General features: G+C 42.1%; 1 protein-coding gene across 3 annotated transcripts; it reads left to right on the top strand.

The window, feature by feature from the left end:
- The first annotated feature begins 437 nt into the window (after positions 1–437).
- On the top strand, positions 438–18,556 carry cenpf (centromere protein F). Of its 3 annotated transcripts, none has more exons than XM_086186971.1 (38): positions 438–538; positions 1,934–2,105; positions 2,214–2,339; positions 2,826–2,896; positions 3,079–3,212; positions 3,321–3,406; positions 3,493–3,766; positions 3,912–4,114; positions 4,248–4,373; positions 4,491–4,619; positions 4,814–4,936; positions 5,169–5,304; positions 5,381–5,510; positions 5,601–5,880; positions 6,240–6,446; positions 6,684–6,892; positions 7,311–7,440; positions 7,844–8,122; positions 8,284–8,871; positions 9,053–9,226; positions 9,489–10,393; positions 10,496–10,707; positions 10,794–10,917; positions 11,006–11,144; positions 11,391–11,499; positions 11,587–11,846; positions 11,929–12,037; positions 12,145–12,350; positions 12,510–12,728; positions 12,904–13,047; positions 13,492–13,681; positions 13,766–13,863; positions 14,085–14,126; positions 14,320–15,423; positions 15,804–15,933; positions 16,106–16,765; positions 17,106–17,227; positions 18,239–18,556. In XM_086186971.1, the coding sequence occupies exons 2-38, from the start codon at positions 1,944–1,946 to the stop codon at positions 18,407–18,409; spliced, it is 8,511 nt and encodes a 2,836-aa protein (XP_086043097.1). In that variant the 5' UTR covers positions 438–538; positions 1,934–1,943; the 3' UTR covers positions 18,410–18,556. The 3 variants fall into 3 exon arrangements, with proteins under 3 accessions (XP_086043097.1, XP_086043080.1, XP_086043089.1); XM_086186954.1 differs by having other exon boundaries at positions 3,321–3,412; XM_086186963.1 differs by lacking the exon at positions 438–538 and adding an exon at positions 847–1,047 and having other exon boundaries at positions 3,321–3,412.
- Positions 18,557–19,536: the final 980 nt, after the last annotated feature.

Raw genomic sequence — 19,536 nt, 5'->3', positions numbered from 1 at the left:
TGGGGTATGGATGGAATGTGATAGCAAGCAACTGTGCTGCTTCAGCCAATATTTGACCCCTAGTGGCATAAAGGGCGCTGTTCCAGCATCACCTTAGAGAGAGCTTGTTTGTTTTTTTAACCTGTAAACTTGATCAAAAACAAAATGTCTTCTTCATTCTAAATATGAACTTAAATCTATGCAACACTTAAAGCTTATATGGTTGAGATACAACAGGAAATACAGTTTAACAAATGTCAAATCTGACTGATCGCGTTCGACTCAATCAAGGAGGAAAATGTTCTTGGAGAATATTAGCTGAAGGTGTCCATGTTGTGATCATCAGTTACAATAAAGTGTCACCACATGGAGGCGCTCTTGCAACGCGAACACTAAACCAATCCAGCGATAGTTTTTGTATGACGTCATGTGCATTAGCCAATCGGCATCGAGCTGATGAATTGCGGTTCCTTTCGGTGGAGTTTGAATTTTGTAACGAGAGCAGCAGCCCTAAATAAAACAGTAGCAGCAGCAGCAGCAGCAGGAGCATCGCGCCAAGGTTAGACCGCAAATTCTTTAATATCAACGCTCCCAGGAAGGCTTTTGCCGTCCCACAGCACATGTAGTCATTCTTATTCGTGTGGATTTGCGTTGACAAATGAATATTAGATTTGGCTGACGTTCCTCGACTGGTAAATTGTTCAAATTCTGTAACCACGTATAGTAATTGTCCAGCAAACAATGCTCACGTTATTAATGTGGGTAAACATAATTGTTTAAATATTTGTTGAAGTTGCTGGTTAATTTACTCATTTCTCTGACGGTGACATAAAAACTCAATGTCCCGCTGGGTTTCGAGTTTAACCTGTTGTCAGAAAACGCACGCTAGCTAACAGGATTAGCTAATTCCACCAACGGCGATCTCAACGTTTCCTCGGTGGTTTACGGTCCAGTTGGAGTCGTTGTGCTGTGCGTGAACGTCGTGATATTAATCAGGCAAACAGGCATCGCTGCTCTAATGTAGTTGGAGTGTCTAATGAGTGTCGAACTTGGAACGTTTTCTAAACAGTGAGTTCATTTGATATTTGAGTTGTCATCACTGATTCTCACCTGCTATTTTCGGGGGAAAAAAGTTGTTTTTTTTCACTTGATAATGGAAAAAATGTTGCAAAGTCCTCGCAAAATCCACTTCGTTATCAATATGGCTGATGAGACCATGCAGTGGAGCCATCATTGACGTAGGAGAATTTCATTAAATATTTGTAATTTCAATGAGATTTTGGTTGTTGCACTGTATATCCACCAGACAGAATTAAATCCTCTGACGTATTTGTGGCATCTGGTTAGATACAACAACCTTACAAGAATATAATAAACATCAATAAATCCTCCCTCAACAGCCCTAAAAACTAGAGACTTCAAAATGACCTTTAGAATCAATCAACTCCTCTCAACTTTATATATTTGTATGTATGTATTGTTTACATTTCATATTTTCTCAAAATATTTGTGCTTCCTCGTTCATATTTTTGTAAGTGTCCTCACATTTATGATGGCTTGTTTAACTGTCAAACTTTTGATGGTCTTGTGTCCTTTTCAGAATCAGCTTTAATGGCCAAGTTTGTAACATCAAACAAGGAATTTGACTCCGGTTTACTAAGCTCTTTGGAAAAAAAAAGTTATGTAAAGGTTTATATAGAATGAAGATAATAGAATAAGATTTTAAAAAAAGATATCAAATTACTAGAACAATACATACAAGCCAACATATTTTGTTGCTTTCAATGGCAAAATGATAGAAATGTGTGTCTAGAAATGTCCTCTTTGTGGGGTTAATAGAGGATTTTCTTATCTTAGTAGGCTTAATGATTATAGGGTTACTAAATTATGTGTGCATGCAGATTGCTACTGTTTTTCTCCACAAATTTAACGATCCTGTTACCTGCCTGGTCAGGTAAGGAACCATGAGCTGGGCGGTGGAGGAGTGGAAGGATGGACTTCCAGGGAAAGCCCTACAGAAGATCCAGGAAATGGAAGTCCAGCTGGATAAACTGAAGAAGGAAAGAAGCCAAAAACAGTTTCAGTTGGACTCATTAGAGGCAGCCCTGCAGAAACAGAAACAAAAGGTTAGTATTTAAGAGGAAATAATGAAGGAATTTAACACAGATTATTTGTCATGGATGGAACTAAGAGGGAGTGTGATGTCCGTTACCTGACTGTTGCTTTTTTTCCAGGTGGACAGTGAGCGCAATGAGGCATCTGCTTTGAAAAGAGAGAACCAATCCTTAGTAGAATCATGTGATTCTGTGGAGAAAGCTCGTCAAAAGGCTATCCACGACCTGGGGGTCAAAGAGCAGCAGGTCAGTTCAGTGAAGGGAGAAATAATGCATATCTCTTAATGTGCATAGTTTGTATTCAGTTTGAAAATGTTCAAACCCTTTGGGAGAGACAACCGTTGCTGTGCTTATTAACAGCTGTTTTTAGATTCTTTGGTCACTGTGACCTCTTAGTCAACAAGTTTCCAAATTATTCTTGATGAGTAACTATGAATCAAGTCATAAGTTCCTAGAGGTATTATTCCCTGCAGATGAAATACAGCTATTCCCTGTAGGATGCTGGTTTGGACTCCTCCTTTCACAAACATGCGTCGTGAGAGTGACGCACCACCGTGTGTTTCTAGTTTCACAAAACAAACCAAAGTGAGGATTGTAAATGCAATAGCAATGTGTTTGAATTGAATGCAATTTACACTTGAAAAAAACAAAAATGTAATGAATTGTGCTGTAGGTGTATCACTATATAACTGTGTATCTGTGACCTTGACTGAACCTTGTTCTTGAACCCAGGTGATGTACCTGGAGGGTCAGCTCAGCTCCTGCAGGAAGACCATAGAGCGACTGGAACAGGAGCTCAAGAAGTATGTTCAGAAGTAGAAACTGCAGATATGCTATTCAGTGTAAACAGAAGGGATTTGTAAATGTTGCCTCTGATTCTGTTCATTCTCACACTGACTAAGTAATACACTGAACAAATATAAATGACATTTACTGTAAGTAAAAGTGCTCAAAACCAGTGTCCTTTGCCTTTGTACCTGCTCAGATATAAAAATGAACACGATCGTTCTCAACCTGCCGGCTCTTCCTCCTTTTCGTCCTCCTCCTTGGAGCTCCAGCCCTACACCACTCCACAGAAGAGTTTCCCTACTCCAGTTCCAGCTTACAGACAGCAGCAGGGTATCTCAGCTGGTTTTATCCATGGTGTCTCTGTATGCTGTAGTTGATTAAATTAGTTTATGGGTGAGTTTTGTCAATGTAACTCTCCGTTGTGCTTGTGTGCTACAGATAACAGACTGGAAGAGCTTCAAGAGAAATACAGCCAGGAGGTAGAAGAAAGAAAAAGGGTGGAGACTGAGCTGAAATCCCTGCAGGTCAAAGTGAGTTTTATGAGTTGTATGTATGTTGTATGTTTGCGTTTTCTGGCTTCATTGTATTATTTTTTTCTTCACTTTTTTAGCTCTTGAGCCAGTCATCAGTCAGCGTGAGCCACAAGGACATTGCTGCCCGCCAGGCTGGATCTTCCATATTCCCGTGGCAACAGCAAGATCAGACCTTCTCCCGAAACTCCCAGGATCCAATGGAAACGCCTCTGAAGAGGCGAGGGACGTCACTATGGGATGCCCACGAGGAGACTCCCATCAAACCCATACAGCGAATGAGCAGTTCCAGGGCAGTGCAGAGTCCAGGTGGATCCTCTCAACAAATGGAGCAGCTGAGGAACCTCAACCAAGGTGGATTGATTATAATGCGCATTACAGTTCATGCATTGAATAGTCTGGCATATTTGCAATAAAATCTTAGAGTTTCAGGAAAATGTCACATTCTGGGTTAGAAAACCTGAACATTTCAAGAATTCATTTATACTATGATTGTCAGAGTTGCGCAGCCGTGTGTCAGAACTGGAGAGAAGTCTGTCCAGTCAGGAGAAAGACATTTGTAACCAGGCTTCCAAGCTGCAGGAAATTCAAGCCCAGCTGAACCAGGCCCGCAAAGACCTGTCTGAACGGGACCGGGACCTGGCTAAGAAGAGCCATGAGCTGAGTCAGGCCTCAGACAGACATCAGCAACTTGAGCTCAAGGTAGACTTTTTTTGGATTGGTTAATTGCATGATGGATTTTTGGTTTATTATATAGTTTGGCAGAGGAAAGCATGGATAAAAGAGGATGAAATTGATTTGCTTTGTAAAGGTGGCTGACATTTGTTTTCTTTAGTGTTCAACAGTTGAACAGAAGCTGAAACAAGTCTCCGAGGAGATGGGTTGTCAGAGACACAATGCTGAGAGCTGCAGACGGGCCCTGGAGCAGAAACTCAAGGACCAGGAGAGGGACAGTCAGAAGGTGCAGCAACATGGAATCACACCATCACTTTACTTTAGATATGTTTATCAAATGGTAGAGATAAAAATGCATGTATGTGTTTTAAATCAAAGGTGTGTGTGTGTGTGTTCTGTGTAGGAGCTAGTGCAGCTGCAAGGCTCCCATCAGGCTTTGGAGCAGCAGCTGACCCAAACCAGAACTAAGTTAACACAAGAGCTCCAACAGTACAAAAAAGACAACAACATACTGCAGGCTGACATGGAGAAGGTACTGCAAACCTTTGCCCTGTATTTTGCTACCCTCAGTTCACCACCTCCGATTCTTTCTTCACACATTTGGATGACAGGTCACTGAATTGTCAGCTTGTTTGGTCACCTTGGACTTAAGTGCTTGTCAGACTTTTATCAGCACTGTTTTTACTTGTTTTTATTTTTTTCTGTTCTCTTCTATCCTTTTTTCAGATGTGTTTCCAGAAGAGTCAAACAGAGAGGGAGGTGGAGGAGCAGAAACAGAAACTGCTGAGGTCAGAGCAAAGCCTCCAGGCCAGCCAGACCAAAGAGCAGGACCTCCGCAAAAAAATGGAGGTGGGTCACTCTACTTTGTCTCTGGAACATGAAGTCCATTAAAGTCAAACATTATTGGAAGTTTTTGGTAGTGCACACACTGCATGCGGTAGTAAATAAAGTTTGGTGGTTTTGTTATTGCAAAGCATATATTTTACAGAGTTTGTGACCTTATATAAATTATAGTTGTTACTCAAGATACTTCAATATATCAAGATGACTTCCATTTCCATCTTCTTTCCCTTCCTCAAAGGAGCTGCAGAGAGAGAAGAACAGTGTCTCTGTACAGTTGGACCAGAGCTCCCGGCATCTGTCACAGCTGGAGGATGAGAAAAAGAGCTTAGACCAGAGTCTCAAACGTACCCAGGGCCAATTGGATGACCTCAAAGGTAACCTGGTAGTGTTGGCAATGACAGTGAAATAGCTTAGGTGATGTTTAACACGACCATCTTGATTGCTGCTCAGCTAAGTCAGAGGGGCAGCTGGGGGAGCTGAAGAGACTTCAGTCTAAAATGGAGCAGCAGACTCAGGCTTCGTCCCAGGAGCTGGAAAATTTAAAGAAGACCCTTTCTGATTCAGAGACCAAAAATGACAGGTAGACATTTTTACTGTTTAAAAAAGAACATACAGTCTCATATTTGAAAAGAAAGAAAATAAGTAATAAATCTCTGTTGTTCCATTGCAGATCTCAGAGCGACCTGCTGAAACAGAAGCAAGAGACCGAGAAGGTGACCAACAAGTTGACAGCTGTAGAAAAGGAGAATCACGAGTTGGAAAAAGGCCTGGCTGAGAGTCAGAATGAGTGCAAGGAGCTGACACAAAAACACCAAGCTCTGCTGGAGTGGAAGAGAGAGAAGGACACCCTGATTAATGATGCTGAGGCTGTGCAAAAGGAGCTCATGGAAAAAATTAGCAGCTTGGACAGTAGCCTTAGCTCACTGAATGAGGCCAACAATGAACTTAAGGTAAGGCACTGTAGTTGTAACAGATGTACAAGGAAAGAAAAACCACGAGTTGATAGACTGATAACCTCTTCTGATATTAGTAGCTCAGAGGCAAAAACATTAAGAGAATCGGTTTTATATTGTCCATATCTCAAAATCTGTCGTATCTCTCGCTAAAGAGAAGAGTTAATACATTTTTAATAACATTAGACTGCTGAAATACAGACAATTATTTGGGAAAAATTATCTGTAAGATGCAATGTGATGGTAAAATAATCAGTCCTGTGTGTTTACAAATCACACGATTGACTCTCCATGTCCAAGCAACACGAATGGTGAACTAATTTTTTAAGAAATGTTTTTTTCTCACATTATCGTAGAAGCAGCTCAAGAGTGCAGAGGGAGACAATGCCAGTTTTACTACTCGCATTGATCAGTTGAGAGGAGATCTCTTAAACAAGAGCACAGAGTTGGAGGAGAGGGAGCACCAGTTCCAGGAGCTCTGCTCTAAAGTCTCTGAGGCTGAACAGAAGCACATCAAAGAGCTGGAGAACACTGGTGTGCAAGTGACACAGCTTGAAGCACAGGTGACTCAATGTGTTATCATGTATATGCTGTCCTTGTTACAGTGCAGTGAGTGGCTTATAGTGCTGTAATATAGTGATGCACTCATTTCTGCACCACTAATTTGTATTCCAAAAAGTTACCAAAATCTGACAAAGGTTTGCATTGAAGATCAGTTTGTTTTAGAGTGGAAAACTCTGAGAATGAAAGCTCTGGTTTGATTTTGCGGTGATTTAAAAAAAAAAAAAAAATTCTAACAGGTAAAAGACCTGGAGTTCCAGCTGAAAAAGGAAATAACTCGAGCAGAGCAGGCTGAAAGGACCAACTCCCAGCTGCTTGATGAGCACAAGGCAGCCTGCGACTTGGCCCGCTCCAAAGACCAACTGGTTGACCTGGGACAGGCTGAAATTAGCCATCTGAGGGAGAGCCTCGCTCGGGCCACTGCACAGCATGAAGGGCAAAATATCAAGTGAGAGTTTTACTTATACATGTTCACTTAGATAACTATTTTAACTCTTTGTCCAAAACAACAGCCTTGTACTTCTTCCCTTACGAACGAAATTTCATTGTTGTTAGGACTGTGTTGTTTTCATTTGTCATCATGGTGCAACATGAGTTCACAGAGCTTAAAGGGTTAATGTAGCCAAACGGCTCAAGGAATGATAAACAGATAATTGCTTCTGTATTATTTCACCAGTGATTATGTCTCTTCTTCTGTCTATGTGCCATACAGCTTTGCACCATGTGCCCAAGACAAATTTACCATCGGGGACAATAACGTTAATCTCGGCTCATCTCAAATACTGCATCCTCATTATTCCCACTGAGAAACAAGTTACTTTGATTTAAGAGGTGTTCCTTGTATTTTCTCTCTGATTTCTCTCTAGAATGGTGGAAGAGAAAGCAGCCCTGTTGAAGCAATGTGAGGAGAGTATTACAGCCAAGGCTGAGGAGACGGAGCAGATCAAGTTGCATTTGGAGGAGGCTCAGCAGGAGCTGATTCTCACCAAAAACCAGGTCGGTTTTACTGGACTGAACTTTTCATCAGGTGGCTGTTAATTTGTTATTAATTTTTATTTTCTCATCATTCAGTCTATTATGTAAGCATTTGAGGTGATCAGTTAATTTGAATTTAATTTTAAAAACATGCTGGACAAAACTTGCAGAGTATCTAGAATAATAGAATACTTTTTACAGTGTCATGCAATCCACTGAATCCATTAGAGAGATTCTCTCGTACCTTTTCACCAGCTGTCATTCTGATTATGTTGTAATGCTTTACAGTATTAAGTTAGAAACGATCTTTTCACTAGGAAATAGGTGTGATTAAATTGTTTAAGATGTAAAGAAACATTATACCAAGATATTTTGTTTAGTTTGATTTTTGTTTTTTTCAATCTGCTTCACCTTCATGTTTCAGCTCAGCTCTATGGACCAGTTCCAGAAGGTCCAGGAGCAACTGGGAGCTGAGCTGCAGAAACAAATCAAGACGCTTTCAGACAGTGAAGAGGAACAAAAGAATTTGCTTGAGCAAAAATCAGCAAAGCTCAAACAGCTAGAGGAGGAGCTGAAGTCTCTCCATGGACAGACAGAGGAGAAAGACATGCAGCTCAGTGAGAACAAAGCTCATATTTTGTCTCTAGAGAAACAAAATGCTCAGCTGGAAAGTATTGTTCAAGAGATGAAGACAGAAGCAGAGGTAAATTGTTGTTTTGTGAACCATGGTTATCTTATATAATCCAATCAACATTTTAGGGGTGGGGGATTTTTCATTATCCATATCACATAATTCAACTTTCTTGCATATACTGCTGCACTCCTCCTAATTCAAATAAGCTTAAACCCCTTTTTCTTCTTAAGCTCCTCAAGCTTGCTCACACAGACAAGATAAACAACCTTGTGGAGCAGATATCTTCCTTATCAGAGGAAGTGACTGCTAGCAAAGACGCCACACAGAAGCTTCCAGCGTTGATGAATGAACTAAACACAGTCAACCAATCCCATGCTGCCCTTAAAAAGAGTCTGGAAGCTCTTGAGGAGAGTCACTCCTCCTGCAATGAAATCAAGTCCAACTTGGAGAAGACCCTGGCTGAGAAAATTAACCAGATCTCTGCTTTAGAAGATGATATCACAATGATCACTGAGAAGATGAGCAACGATTCTGAGAGACATGTGATGGAGATTGAAAGTGCAGTGAACAAAGAGGAAAGCCTTAAGGAGCAACTTGAAGCTGCTGAAAGAGCCGTAATGGCCAGCAAAGCAGAATTAGGTTCAATTCGGGTGGAATTCAAGACCATGAAGACGACACTGTCTGCGGCTTCACGTGGCCTGGAAGAGAGAGACAACACCATCAAGAGTCTGAAGGAGAGTCTGAATAAAGCTGAGGCGGAGCAGGTCAAAACATCCGATCTTCTAAAAGAAAAGATGGTTTCCATGAACAAAATCAAGGTTTGCTCAATAATGCATTCTTGTTATGTTCCCATCGATCATCTCCATGCATAGAATGTAAACTTTACATTTATTGCACACTAGTATAATGTATTTCAGGGTATAATATGAATAGTAAAGATGAGTTAAAAGGTAAATGTTTTTGTGTAATCATCTTTAATAAATATTTATTCATGTGAAGGTGCAATTGGAGATGCTTCAGATGGATCTGGAGGACAACGAGACAGCCATTAACGTTTTTGACAGTCAGGTGGAGGAGCTGAAGGAAACTATACAGTTGCTGGAGACACAGCTAGCTCAGAACCAAACCCAGATGTCCGACATGGAGGCCAGGCTGGATGAAAGTAAAGCCCAGGTGAGCCAAGTGCTTTTCACAAAATCGGTCTAAACAGCTGTGTAACATTCCATGTGGAGAGTATTCTCAGCATTCCGTGATTTGAATCTGTTTGCATGATTTGTTTCGCAAGTAAGGGCAGAAAATCATCAGTCAGATTAAAGACTGAGAGTTTTGATGTAGTGGTCTGATTTTCTCATTCCTTGTCTTTCGTAAAGAGAGGCTCAAACATCTTATTTGGATTTAAGTATTGTTTTTAATTGAAAACACAAATGTCTTTTAGGTTTCTGTTTTGGAAGCCCGGTTGGAGGAGGCCCAGTGTCAGAACTCTTTGCTAGAGTCACAATACTTCACAGCTAGGGAGGAGCTGTTGGAGAGGAGCTGTGAAATAACTCGTCTTGGAGAGGATGCTATCAAACGAACCCAGTTGGAGGAGGAAGTTGCCACATTGGAGTCTAAACTAAGTCAAATCACAGAGGAAAATACCAGCATAGAGGCAGCTCTCCGCCAGATGATTAATGAAAAAGACAGTTATGTCAACCAGTTACTCCAGGAGAAAAACCAACTTGAGACCACTCTGAAACAGTTAAGGGATGAGAAAGAACAAGTAGACACTGACATGATTCAAGTAAATTTAATGAAAAAGCAGTTGGAAACCAGCCGAGACATGTTAGGTGAGGAGAACAAACACCTGCAGGCCAACATTGAACAGCTGACTGAAGGAAAGCAGCAAGCAGAAGCAAAGATGGAGAAACTATCTGCAGAAAATAAAGAAGCTGAGTCAACCCTGAGGCAGCTGACTGAGGAGAAGGACCATCTAAATATTGCTCTCAATCTGGTAAATGAGGAAAAATCTCAACTTGAAGCCAAGATGAGTGTTTTCACTTCTCAGAAAGATGAATTGCTATCGAAACTGAATCATGTAGTTGAAGAAAAGCTTCAGCTAGAAATGAAGAAAGGCCTTCTACACGAAGAGAACATTAAACTGCAGTCCAGTCTGGATCAAGTCATGGAGGAGAAGTGTCAGTTACAAGAGAGAGTAGAGAGATGTGAAAATGAGATGTCTTCACTCAGAGAGGAGAAAGAGTTCATCCAAAGCTCGCTTCAGTCCTCTGAGCAGGAACACCAGATGCTGAAGGATCAGCTTGAAATGAGAGACAAGAGAGTGGAGGAAGAGAGCAGAGACAGGTACAATTTCATCTGCTTGCCACCTTGAACTTGAGCTATGCTGTTCTGTATTTCTAATATTAGATTGAATTATAACTCCACAATTTTTATGTTGCGTCCCAGGAACCAACCGTTTGAGGCAGGGCAGGCTGAGCTGCATCAGAAGTTGGCTGCTTTACAACAAGAGCTGACTGCGTTCAAACAGCTGTACGATTCCCTGCTGGAGCAGGTGGGTCAACAACATAACAAGATACAGGAGCTGTCACTGTCGGAGGGAACCCAGAGTCAGGGAGAAACGCTCAGCTGCATGGAGTCTGAAGAGACCAGAATCAGTGGTGAGTGTAACCCGAAACAGAAGTAGTGCAGATACTCGTCAAGACATTTTCAGACTTTCTTTCCTTTTCTGTCTTGGTTATCTCAGCTGAAGCAGCAAGTAGCACTGATGTGGCGCCCAGCATGGAAGTAATTCTTCCAGTAAAGGAACAGCTGAGCCTTGAGGTGTCTGAATTGAGTGAACTTTCCCACCAGTCTGACGAGGCTCTCAGGTACAAAGACTTTTATCCTAATTAGAAGTCAACAGTTGCACAGTGTCTTCAAGGTTTAAATACAACCAGTCACCTTCAAACCCATCAGTGAGACAGAACTACTTGTCAAGACGGACGTTGTCGAACAAGAGGTGATCCAGGAACCTTTGGAGAAGGATGCATGCATGGCTGATGTGGAGGAAATGAGGAGAAATGAGGAGGATCAGCAGCAGCAGTCCTTGGAGCAGGTAGAAGAGACGACCATGATGGTTGTTCAATCCTGTCATTGATTCCATTTTCAACAAGTGACCTTGACGTTGTTTTTAATGCAATCATAGAACTTGATGCTCTACATCACAAAGTTTTGTTTTGTTTTTTCAGCATTTTTTATTCTAAAATAAATTATGATAAATATGGACACTATTTAGATAAGGTGAAAAAAACCCTCTTTAATTGTACAATTTGAATTATTTGTTTTGTCTTCTCTCTGTCAGGTTTCTATGGATAACTGCCCTGAGGGCATTTATGACTATGCACCTGAAAACTGCGAGCTGCCTCAGCCTTTGTCTGCCCTGAATGAGCCCAGGGAGTTGACTTCTTCTGGTGAGTACTTCAGTTTTGATTTACATGATTGGGAGAAGTTTCGTGGTTATTTTTAATTAAATAACTTGTATGTTTGCATTCTACCAGTGATGGAATCAGTCCAGTTACAACATGGCCTTGAACACTTCAAGGAAACAATCTCAAAACAAGAACTTAATCTCCAGACCCTGCACTCTGAGTATGACCTACTGATCTCTGACCTTGCACTGAGAAAGGAGCTGACATCTGACCTGGAAGTCCAAGTTCAAAACTTAGAGAAGAAAGTCCATGCAGCAAAGGAGGAGGCACGTTGTGCAACACATAAGCTGAACAGTGCCGTGGAGGAAAAGAGAGGCCTCGCTGATCAGGTAGTGGAGAGACTGCCAGAGACCTCTTGAGTGTAATTGTCACTGAATTTCTTTGAGACCAATACTGTGTGCTTATATTTAGTTGGCTCAGCTGTCAGAGGAGAGGGAAACATTAACTTTGCAGCTGCAAACATCCAAGTTCCAGCTGGTTGATGTTATGGAGATGTTGGAAGGACTGGAAATGGCCAAAGGTAAATTTGTGCTTATAGGACGCATTTAAGAGCATATCATGACTGGGTTAAAGGTTTATTCCATCTTGTATTCTGCTCATTTTGAGCTATTTGTCCTTGTTCTGTAGGTGGATGGGATGAGAAGTTCCTTCAGCAGGAGAGTGAGTTGAAAAGGGTTCGCTCAGAAAAGGCAAATCTGGAGCAGCACATCCTGGGCATGGAAGGAGAGCTCGAAACCCTGCAGGATGAGAGGACCCGGCTGAAGGGCGAGACAGAAACTCAGAGGAGGACATGTTCAGGCATGGAGCAGCAGATAGAGACACTTTCAACTGAGGTGAGAGCTTTGTGCCAGGCCCTTAAGTTATGACATTGTCTGCTGGCATATAATAACCATCTATTTGTGAGGAAGATGACCTTTAACAGAAATGACACTCTCAGTTTTGGGATTGCAATTTGTCTTCACTGCCTAATTCTGACTTTTTTCTCTCTCCAGGTAACCCAGCTGAGATCTGAACTGGTTTTCTGCACTGAAGAACGAGATGAGCTGAACCAGTCTTTGGGCCAGTGGAGAGAGAAGGTTCGCAGTCTGGAGAAGACAAACTGTGACACCAGAGGCTTAATTTCCATCCTGGAGGAGGACATCAGAGCAGGGAGGAAGGAGTACGAAGCTCTACAAAGCAACATGGAGAAAGTGAAGGCAGAGAAGCTGCAGGTACTTGCATGGGATTCTGAGTCCTGGTGATGAGGCAAATCACAAGCCAAAATGACAAAAACATGATCGTGTCTGTCTCATATCTAATATGTTAGATACATACCGTAGTTATTTTTTTTCTTTTCACTGATTTGATCTCTTTATTAATAGTTAATTAACTTTTTCCTCTCTAAAGCTGTTGGAGCAGATAAAGTCACTGGAGCAGGACATCTCCCAGCAGAGTGGAGAAAAAGAGCAGCTTATTGGGCAGCTTGACAGGATCAGAGAAGACCGCACCTCCACCAATCAGAACACCGAGTCCATGGCCAGCAAAATCCAGGTGGGACTCAAAGCATCTCATATTATCAGTCTGATGATAAATGAATTGTGATACGTACCTGTGATTTTGCATGTCACTTAAATAAAACCCTCTTCAGTTTCACTGCACACCGCCGTGAAAACATATAAATAATGAATACATTTGGTGGTAAAAACAAAGCCTTGATAACAGAGCAGGAGCAAACAGCTGATTATATAACACGTGAGTGATGGCTCCATTTGATGTTTTGGTTGAAGTCTTGTTTCAAAGTTTGGATTCGTGTGAGTGAAAAACAAACAAAACTTAAATGATTCAGTGGACTTGTTGTGGAGTGTATTTGTGTTTCGATAATGAGAAATGCAGACTGTTACGAAGTTATCAATGAAGCCAAAAAATAAAAGCTTTAAATAACTACTGATGCAGTAGCGACATAATTTAATTCTATTCATGGTTTTCCTTTCCAAGGCATTAGAGGGAGAAGTGAGCCGTCTGTCACAGTCTCTAGAGTCTTCTCTACTGGAAAAAGGAGAGATCGCCTCTCGTCTGAACTCTACACAAGATGAGGTCCGGCAGATGAGGAGTGGTATTGAGAAGCTGCAGGTCCGCATTGAGTCTGATGAGAGGAAGAAGAAGAAGATGGGAGAACTGCTCAAAGGTGACCTCCTCATATCTTTGGAAATATCATCCCCTCTTGAGTTTTTTTAAGACATTTTCTGGCTTTGACACTGTGTCTTTGTAGATGCTCAGAGAAAATCAGATTCACTCCAAGACCGCATTGATGCTCTGGAGCGAGAGAAAGAAGAAGCAGAGGAAGACCTGGAACAAGCAGTGCTACAGGTAATCTAACAAAGCACTTACGTGTCGGACAAACACAACAGAAGGGTTTATTCTGTCATGAAAAACACGGGGGAAAATTGTTGAATTTTTCTGGTAAAATGTGTAGAATCCCTGCAGAAGCCATACTCGTTATAAAGACAGCTATATTTTCCATCACAGCGTATTAGTATTTAAAATTGTTTAATTCTTTACAGTTGCTAATCTTCTATGTTTTGACACAGGCTGAGATGGTCAAGGCTGAGCTGGAAGAGGAAAGTAGAAAGGTGCCTTCATATTAATCTACGTTTTTAACAATACAATGTTGTAAACCAGGCAGTGTATTCATCAAGTCTCTCCTGCGTTCCCTCTTTTCTCACACTCTTGCCTTCCTTGTCATCCTAACTTTCCTTTCTACTCTACTGACTTGTACTTAATCTTTTCTGCCATCTTTCTTCATCTGTCACCTCCTGCCCTCAGGTGGAGGAGGAAAAGCGAGAGCTCAATGAGAAACTATCGCAGCTGTCTGCCACTCTGGACAACTTGAGAGCTGAGAAAGAACAGATGGAGCGTGAGCTGGAAACAAAAACCAGAGAAATAGAGGAGCTGAAGGCAGCTAAAGAGGAGCTGGAGAGAGGGTTGGAGAAGGCAGAAAGGGATAGAAGAGAGGAGGAAGAAAGGCAGAAGTGTAGGGTGGATGAGTTGGAGAAAGGCATGCGTGAGGAAGCGGAGAGGCAAATGAGACAAGTAGATGACCTCCAAGCACAGCTGGAGGCCTCTCAGCAGCGAGAGATCTCCCAGGAGCAGATGAGTGCAGAAACAGCTGGAGAGATGGAGAAGCTGCAGTCTCAGCTCGACGAGCTGGAGAAGGAGAAACTATGTCTGCAAAACTCCCTGATGAAGTGGCAGACAGAGGGAGAGGTGCTCCGGACTCAAGTGGAGGAGAGGGAGACTGAGAGAAATAATCTTCTGTCTCGTATTCAGGATCTCGGAGAGGAAATTGGCAACCTTGAAACGCTCTTAAAGAGTAGAGAGGAAGAGAAAGAAGTGTTGAAAATGGAGAAACAGAAGGAGGCAGATCAGAGACAAGCCTCAGAAAAATCTGCCTCATCTATTATGGAAGAGCAAAAACGGATTGAAGGAGCAAATAGACAGCTGTTAGAGGAAAAAGAAAAACTGCGATTGACCCTTTTGTTAGTTGAACAAGAGAGAGATAACCTGAGTAGAACTTTAGAAGAGGAAAAAGAGAGACTTGAGCAGCATAGAATGATGTTGGCAGAGGAGAATGAGAAGCTTCATTTTAGTGAAGAGACTAATTGCATGCAGCAAATGCTGTCTGCACTGAAACAAGAGAAAGACAAAGTTGAGGAGGACAGACAGAGTTTAGAGGCTGACAAACAGAAGTTGCAGTCTTCCCTGTCGCTGATTGAAGAGGAGAAGAAGAACTTGTCTTCAGCTCTGTCTTCACTAGAACAAGAGAAGCAGAACCTCTCTGAAGAACAACAGGACCTTCAGTCGACAGTTGCCTCCATGGAGAAGCAGCAGGAAACTCAGAAACTGTCCATCTCAAAGCTCAATGAGCAGGTGCGTGTTCAAACGAGGAAAAATATTCTGTGGTAATTGTGCTCTTATTTTTCTCTTTTCAAAATAAAGCAATGAAAATGCATTTGTGTGTGCAAGAAACTAACCAAGCACGATGTTGCGGCTTCTGACGACATAACAGGCGCTGAAGAAAAGTCAGTCTTCTAGTTAAAGCTGGAGTTATGTGACTTTGCTAACAGCAAACAGACTGCCAACCTCCCAGAATTATTTCCCTTTGACATAATGGATGTAATGAAACGGGAGTTTTCTGATGTGGGCCACCTGTGAGGAATCATCAGCAACACCAAATAACAGCCGATGATACGAGTGAGCGTGACAAATGTTCTTTAACTACCGCTTCACTTTCTCTCTGCCTCTTCCAGGTGTCGGAGCTGTCATCTCGTGCTGCTCGTCTGTCTAAAGAGAGAGACGCCGCCCTCAGCAAGATGAACCTCTGGATGAAAACCTGCAAACAGCTGGAGCAAGAAAAGCAAATGATGATCAACAGCCCAGGTGTGAAAAAAGATTCACATCTGTTTATCCCGTTGAATCTGATGGTTTTTCTTGTATAAAGTCATTTTCTGAAAGAATGCACTGACAGTTTTACAGTTACACTGCATTTTGCCAGAGAAAATAAAATCAGTAAATTTAAGTGGACAGTTTTTGTTTTGATTTTGTGTTGCAGGAGATGAGAGGAGCGATGAAGACGTGCAGGCAGAAGTGAACCAACTACAAATCCAGGCAGAGGAGGGGAAGAAAGAAGCCGAGGACCTGAAGACTGCCCTGACTGCGAAAAGATTGGAGTCTGAAGAAAGAAACAAGAAGGTGGAAGAACTTCAGGCTGCACTCGATGAAAAGAAGAAAGAACTGGAGGAGGCAAACAGCGAATTGCAAGAACTGAACCAACTTGTGGAGGAGAAAAGCAGGGAGGCCGATGAGAGCATGAATAAATACTGCAGCTTGATGATCGAAGTCCACAAACTAGAAGAGAGCAATGAGGTTCTGACCACTCGGCTGCAGCAGATGACAGCTAGCAGACATGCTAATGAAGCAAACATCCAAACAAGCAACACTGACAACCGCCGGCGCTCAGGAAGGAAATCCTCCAAACATCAGGAAGTAAAGTTAGATGATAACTCAGAAAACATGGCTCCTGTAACACCTCAGGGGTTGTCCTCGGGGAAGCGAGGTCACGGGGATATCGGCGATAAAGACGGTGTCCAAGAGGCACTTCACAACCTGACAAAGAAGATCAAAGCCAACTCTGTGACCACACCAAAACCAAGAACTGAGCAGGAGGATGAGGAGTTTAGGCCTGAGGGACTTCCAGAGCTGGTTCAGAGAGGTAAGTTGATTATATAACCACAATGCCATCTGCTAAATAAATGATTAGTATGTAGGTGTGCTCAGAAATCACGTGCCCAGACAGAGAAGACACCTCTAGTTTTCTGACTGCACGTAGACAAAACTTTCATCTGAACAACCTTCAGGTGATCGTATTCCCGGGATGATCACAGTACCGCTCTCTGCTGGTTTTTAAAGACTCTCACATTTCTGAAGACGTGAATAGGTGCAATCACAAAGGATCCCTGAGTAGAAAATATTTCCAGCACAAATGATCAAATGTTCTTTTCTGCTGGGAATAAGAGTTTGTTGCAAAAAAAAGATGATTTCTTTGCCGTCAGGTTTTGCTGACATTCCTCTGGGGGAGGCCAGTCCGTTCATCCTGAGGAGAACCACAGTGAGGCGCTGCAGCCCTCGACTGGCTGCCAGACAGAGCTGCGCCACATCTGCATCAGACAGCAAGGTGAGCAACACACACTTGCACGCACGTGCGCACACACACACACACACACACAGAATACACTCAAGGGGTTGTGCTGCCTAACACTCAACACTAATATCAACACACTTCAAAAAAACTCATTAACGAGTTGAACTTGCTTCAGGCACAGTGAGGAATAAATGTGCTGTCAGTTTCTGTAACACTGGTGTCTGTAGTTAACCGCCTCTTTTACAAGTTGAGAAAATATTGCCACGATGGGTCTCGTCATCTGTGTAACTGGGGAGGACAGGCTGTTCCAGCAGAGGTCGTCACAGCACCTGTCATTAATGCAGTCACGTGACTCTTTGGAAGTTGTTACTGGACTGTTGTTTGTACCAATGTTTCTAGTTGTTCATGACTTGCAAATTGAAGTTCCACCTACAGAAAGGATATCTTGAAATGACTCAACTTGTTTACTCAGAACCAAGTGTCAGTCATTAAGTCTCTGCTGTTCTAATTAAGGCAGCCATGTGTAAGTGAGGCACAGTTTTCCTGACTGAAACAGGCTGTGCAAAAGGGACGTGAGCTTACATGCTGATGATGCACCATTAAGTCTGGATGAAATGTAAATGAGGGTTCCTGCGTCATGGATCTTTACAGTGGACCCAGTTATACAGACACTATCAGGCAGCCTGCTCACATGAATGCACAGTGGGGGAGTCAACTATTTCCACCAGCCTCCTGTGTCAGTGTGTGTTAGGTAGGTTGTCAGTCCCTTTGATATGTTGTCAGGATATCCGGACCCCTCCCACTTTGGAGTGTCCAGGTCAGATCAGCTACATAGCAACAGAGGTTCGCCACTTGTCAATTTTGAGGGATGTAGAGGTTTCAGGTCAAGAGCAAAGAATGTTCCACAAGTACGTTTGACCGATGCCCGGCTGTGTGCTAACATGTATTCATGTAACTGTTTTACCTTCTTCCCTTTTAACTTCTGTTTCATGAATTCTCTTTAGCTGAGCTCATCTTTCTTGTTTGTTTGTTTTTGTCTGCCAGGTTTTGGGGTCTTTAGTCCTCCAGAGTCCTTCAGCTCTCGTGGCAGCAGACGGCTCCAGTGAGCAGAAACCCAGCCCTCCCTCACTCAGTTTGCAGAAACAGACAGAACTGGAGGAGACACGAGGTGTCAAAGAACCAGAGCAGCAAGGAGAAAACTGTCACATTCAGTAGAACACACACACACTCTCGCTCACATACACACAGTTTGCACTTGAAATTTAATTGTAGAAAATGCACTCAAATCCACTAAAGATTAAGACTCAATGTCATAACAAAACTTTTATTCTAATTCACATCAGTGCACCGTTTTTTTATTCATTTATGTGGGTGTTTTTGTGTCACTTGGTTTTTGTTTGTTTGTTTGTTTTTTCAGTTCAACTCCCTTCATGAACTGAAACCAAACCACTTAATTGCTCTAAAATTTGGAGAGATGTTGATGAGGAAAACTGATGCATTTGTACAGAAAACAAGAAACTTCATTTCTCCTCTCTGCATTCCCCTGGATCTCATTGTGCTGATTTTCTTCATAGCGCCACATTTCATTGAGCTGTTCTAAGTAAAGTAGCTGAATCAGCAAATCGCTTTATGATCAACTTATGTCTCATGTGGCATCTCAACTTTGTTGTCATCCTCGGATGTTTTTGTCTCTCGTGGCGTGTACATAGATGATCACGATGCTCCAGCTGTCTCGTCACCAGATAGAGAATGGCAGCTACTACTGTGTAGATTTCTGTTCTTTTGGTATTTTAGAGTTTTATAACTGGATTTATGTTTAATTTTTTCTAACTTGATCTAATCTTTGCTTCGCAGCATTTCTGCATTTTATCAGTTTTCTTGCTTTTATTTTCTTAGGAAAAACCATTACTGTGTAGGCATTTCAGGGTTTCGATCATTGTAAGTATTTCATGTCAGGATGCCCTTTTCTACTAAACCTTTTTCAATGGGTGTGTGTGTGTGTGTGGTCTTCGTCACATTTCATTACATTTCTGCTGCCAGAGCTTCTGACCTCAGGAGGAAAAAAAGGGTTCGCAAATCCTCAAAAAAACAAAAAAAAAAATACAGCGTCAAGGTAACAGTGTCACCAAGAATCTGGAACACCATTTTGAAAAACCTTCTTTGTTCCAGTGACACCACAGATGAGTGTGTTGTCAAACACACCACCCCAACCACAAGGTGGAGAACCAGAGACAAACGCTTGAGCGTGGAGTTGAATTGTCCTTATTTTGAAAATAAAAATAAAAAATCTCACAAGTGAAAACCTTTTAATAATGACTAGCACATAGAAAACACCTTTTTAT

The sequence above is a fragment of the Aulostomus chinensis genome, chromosome 2 (genome assembly GCF_037954235.1).
Source record: "Aulostomus chinensis isolate RoL2024-O1b breed Wild chromosome 2, RoL_Achi_v1.0, whole genome shotgun sequence".
In the NCBI taxonomy this organism is placed as follows: Eukaryota; Metazoa; Chordata; class Actinopteri; order Syngnathiformes; family Aulostomidae; genus Aulostomus; species Aulostomus chinensis.
This window is presented reverse-complemented; position numbering and strand designations above follow the sequence as displayed.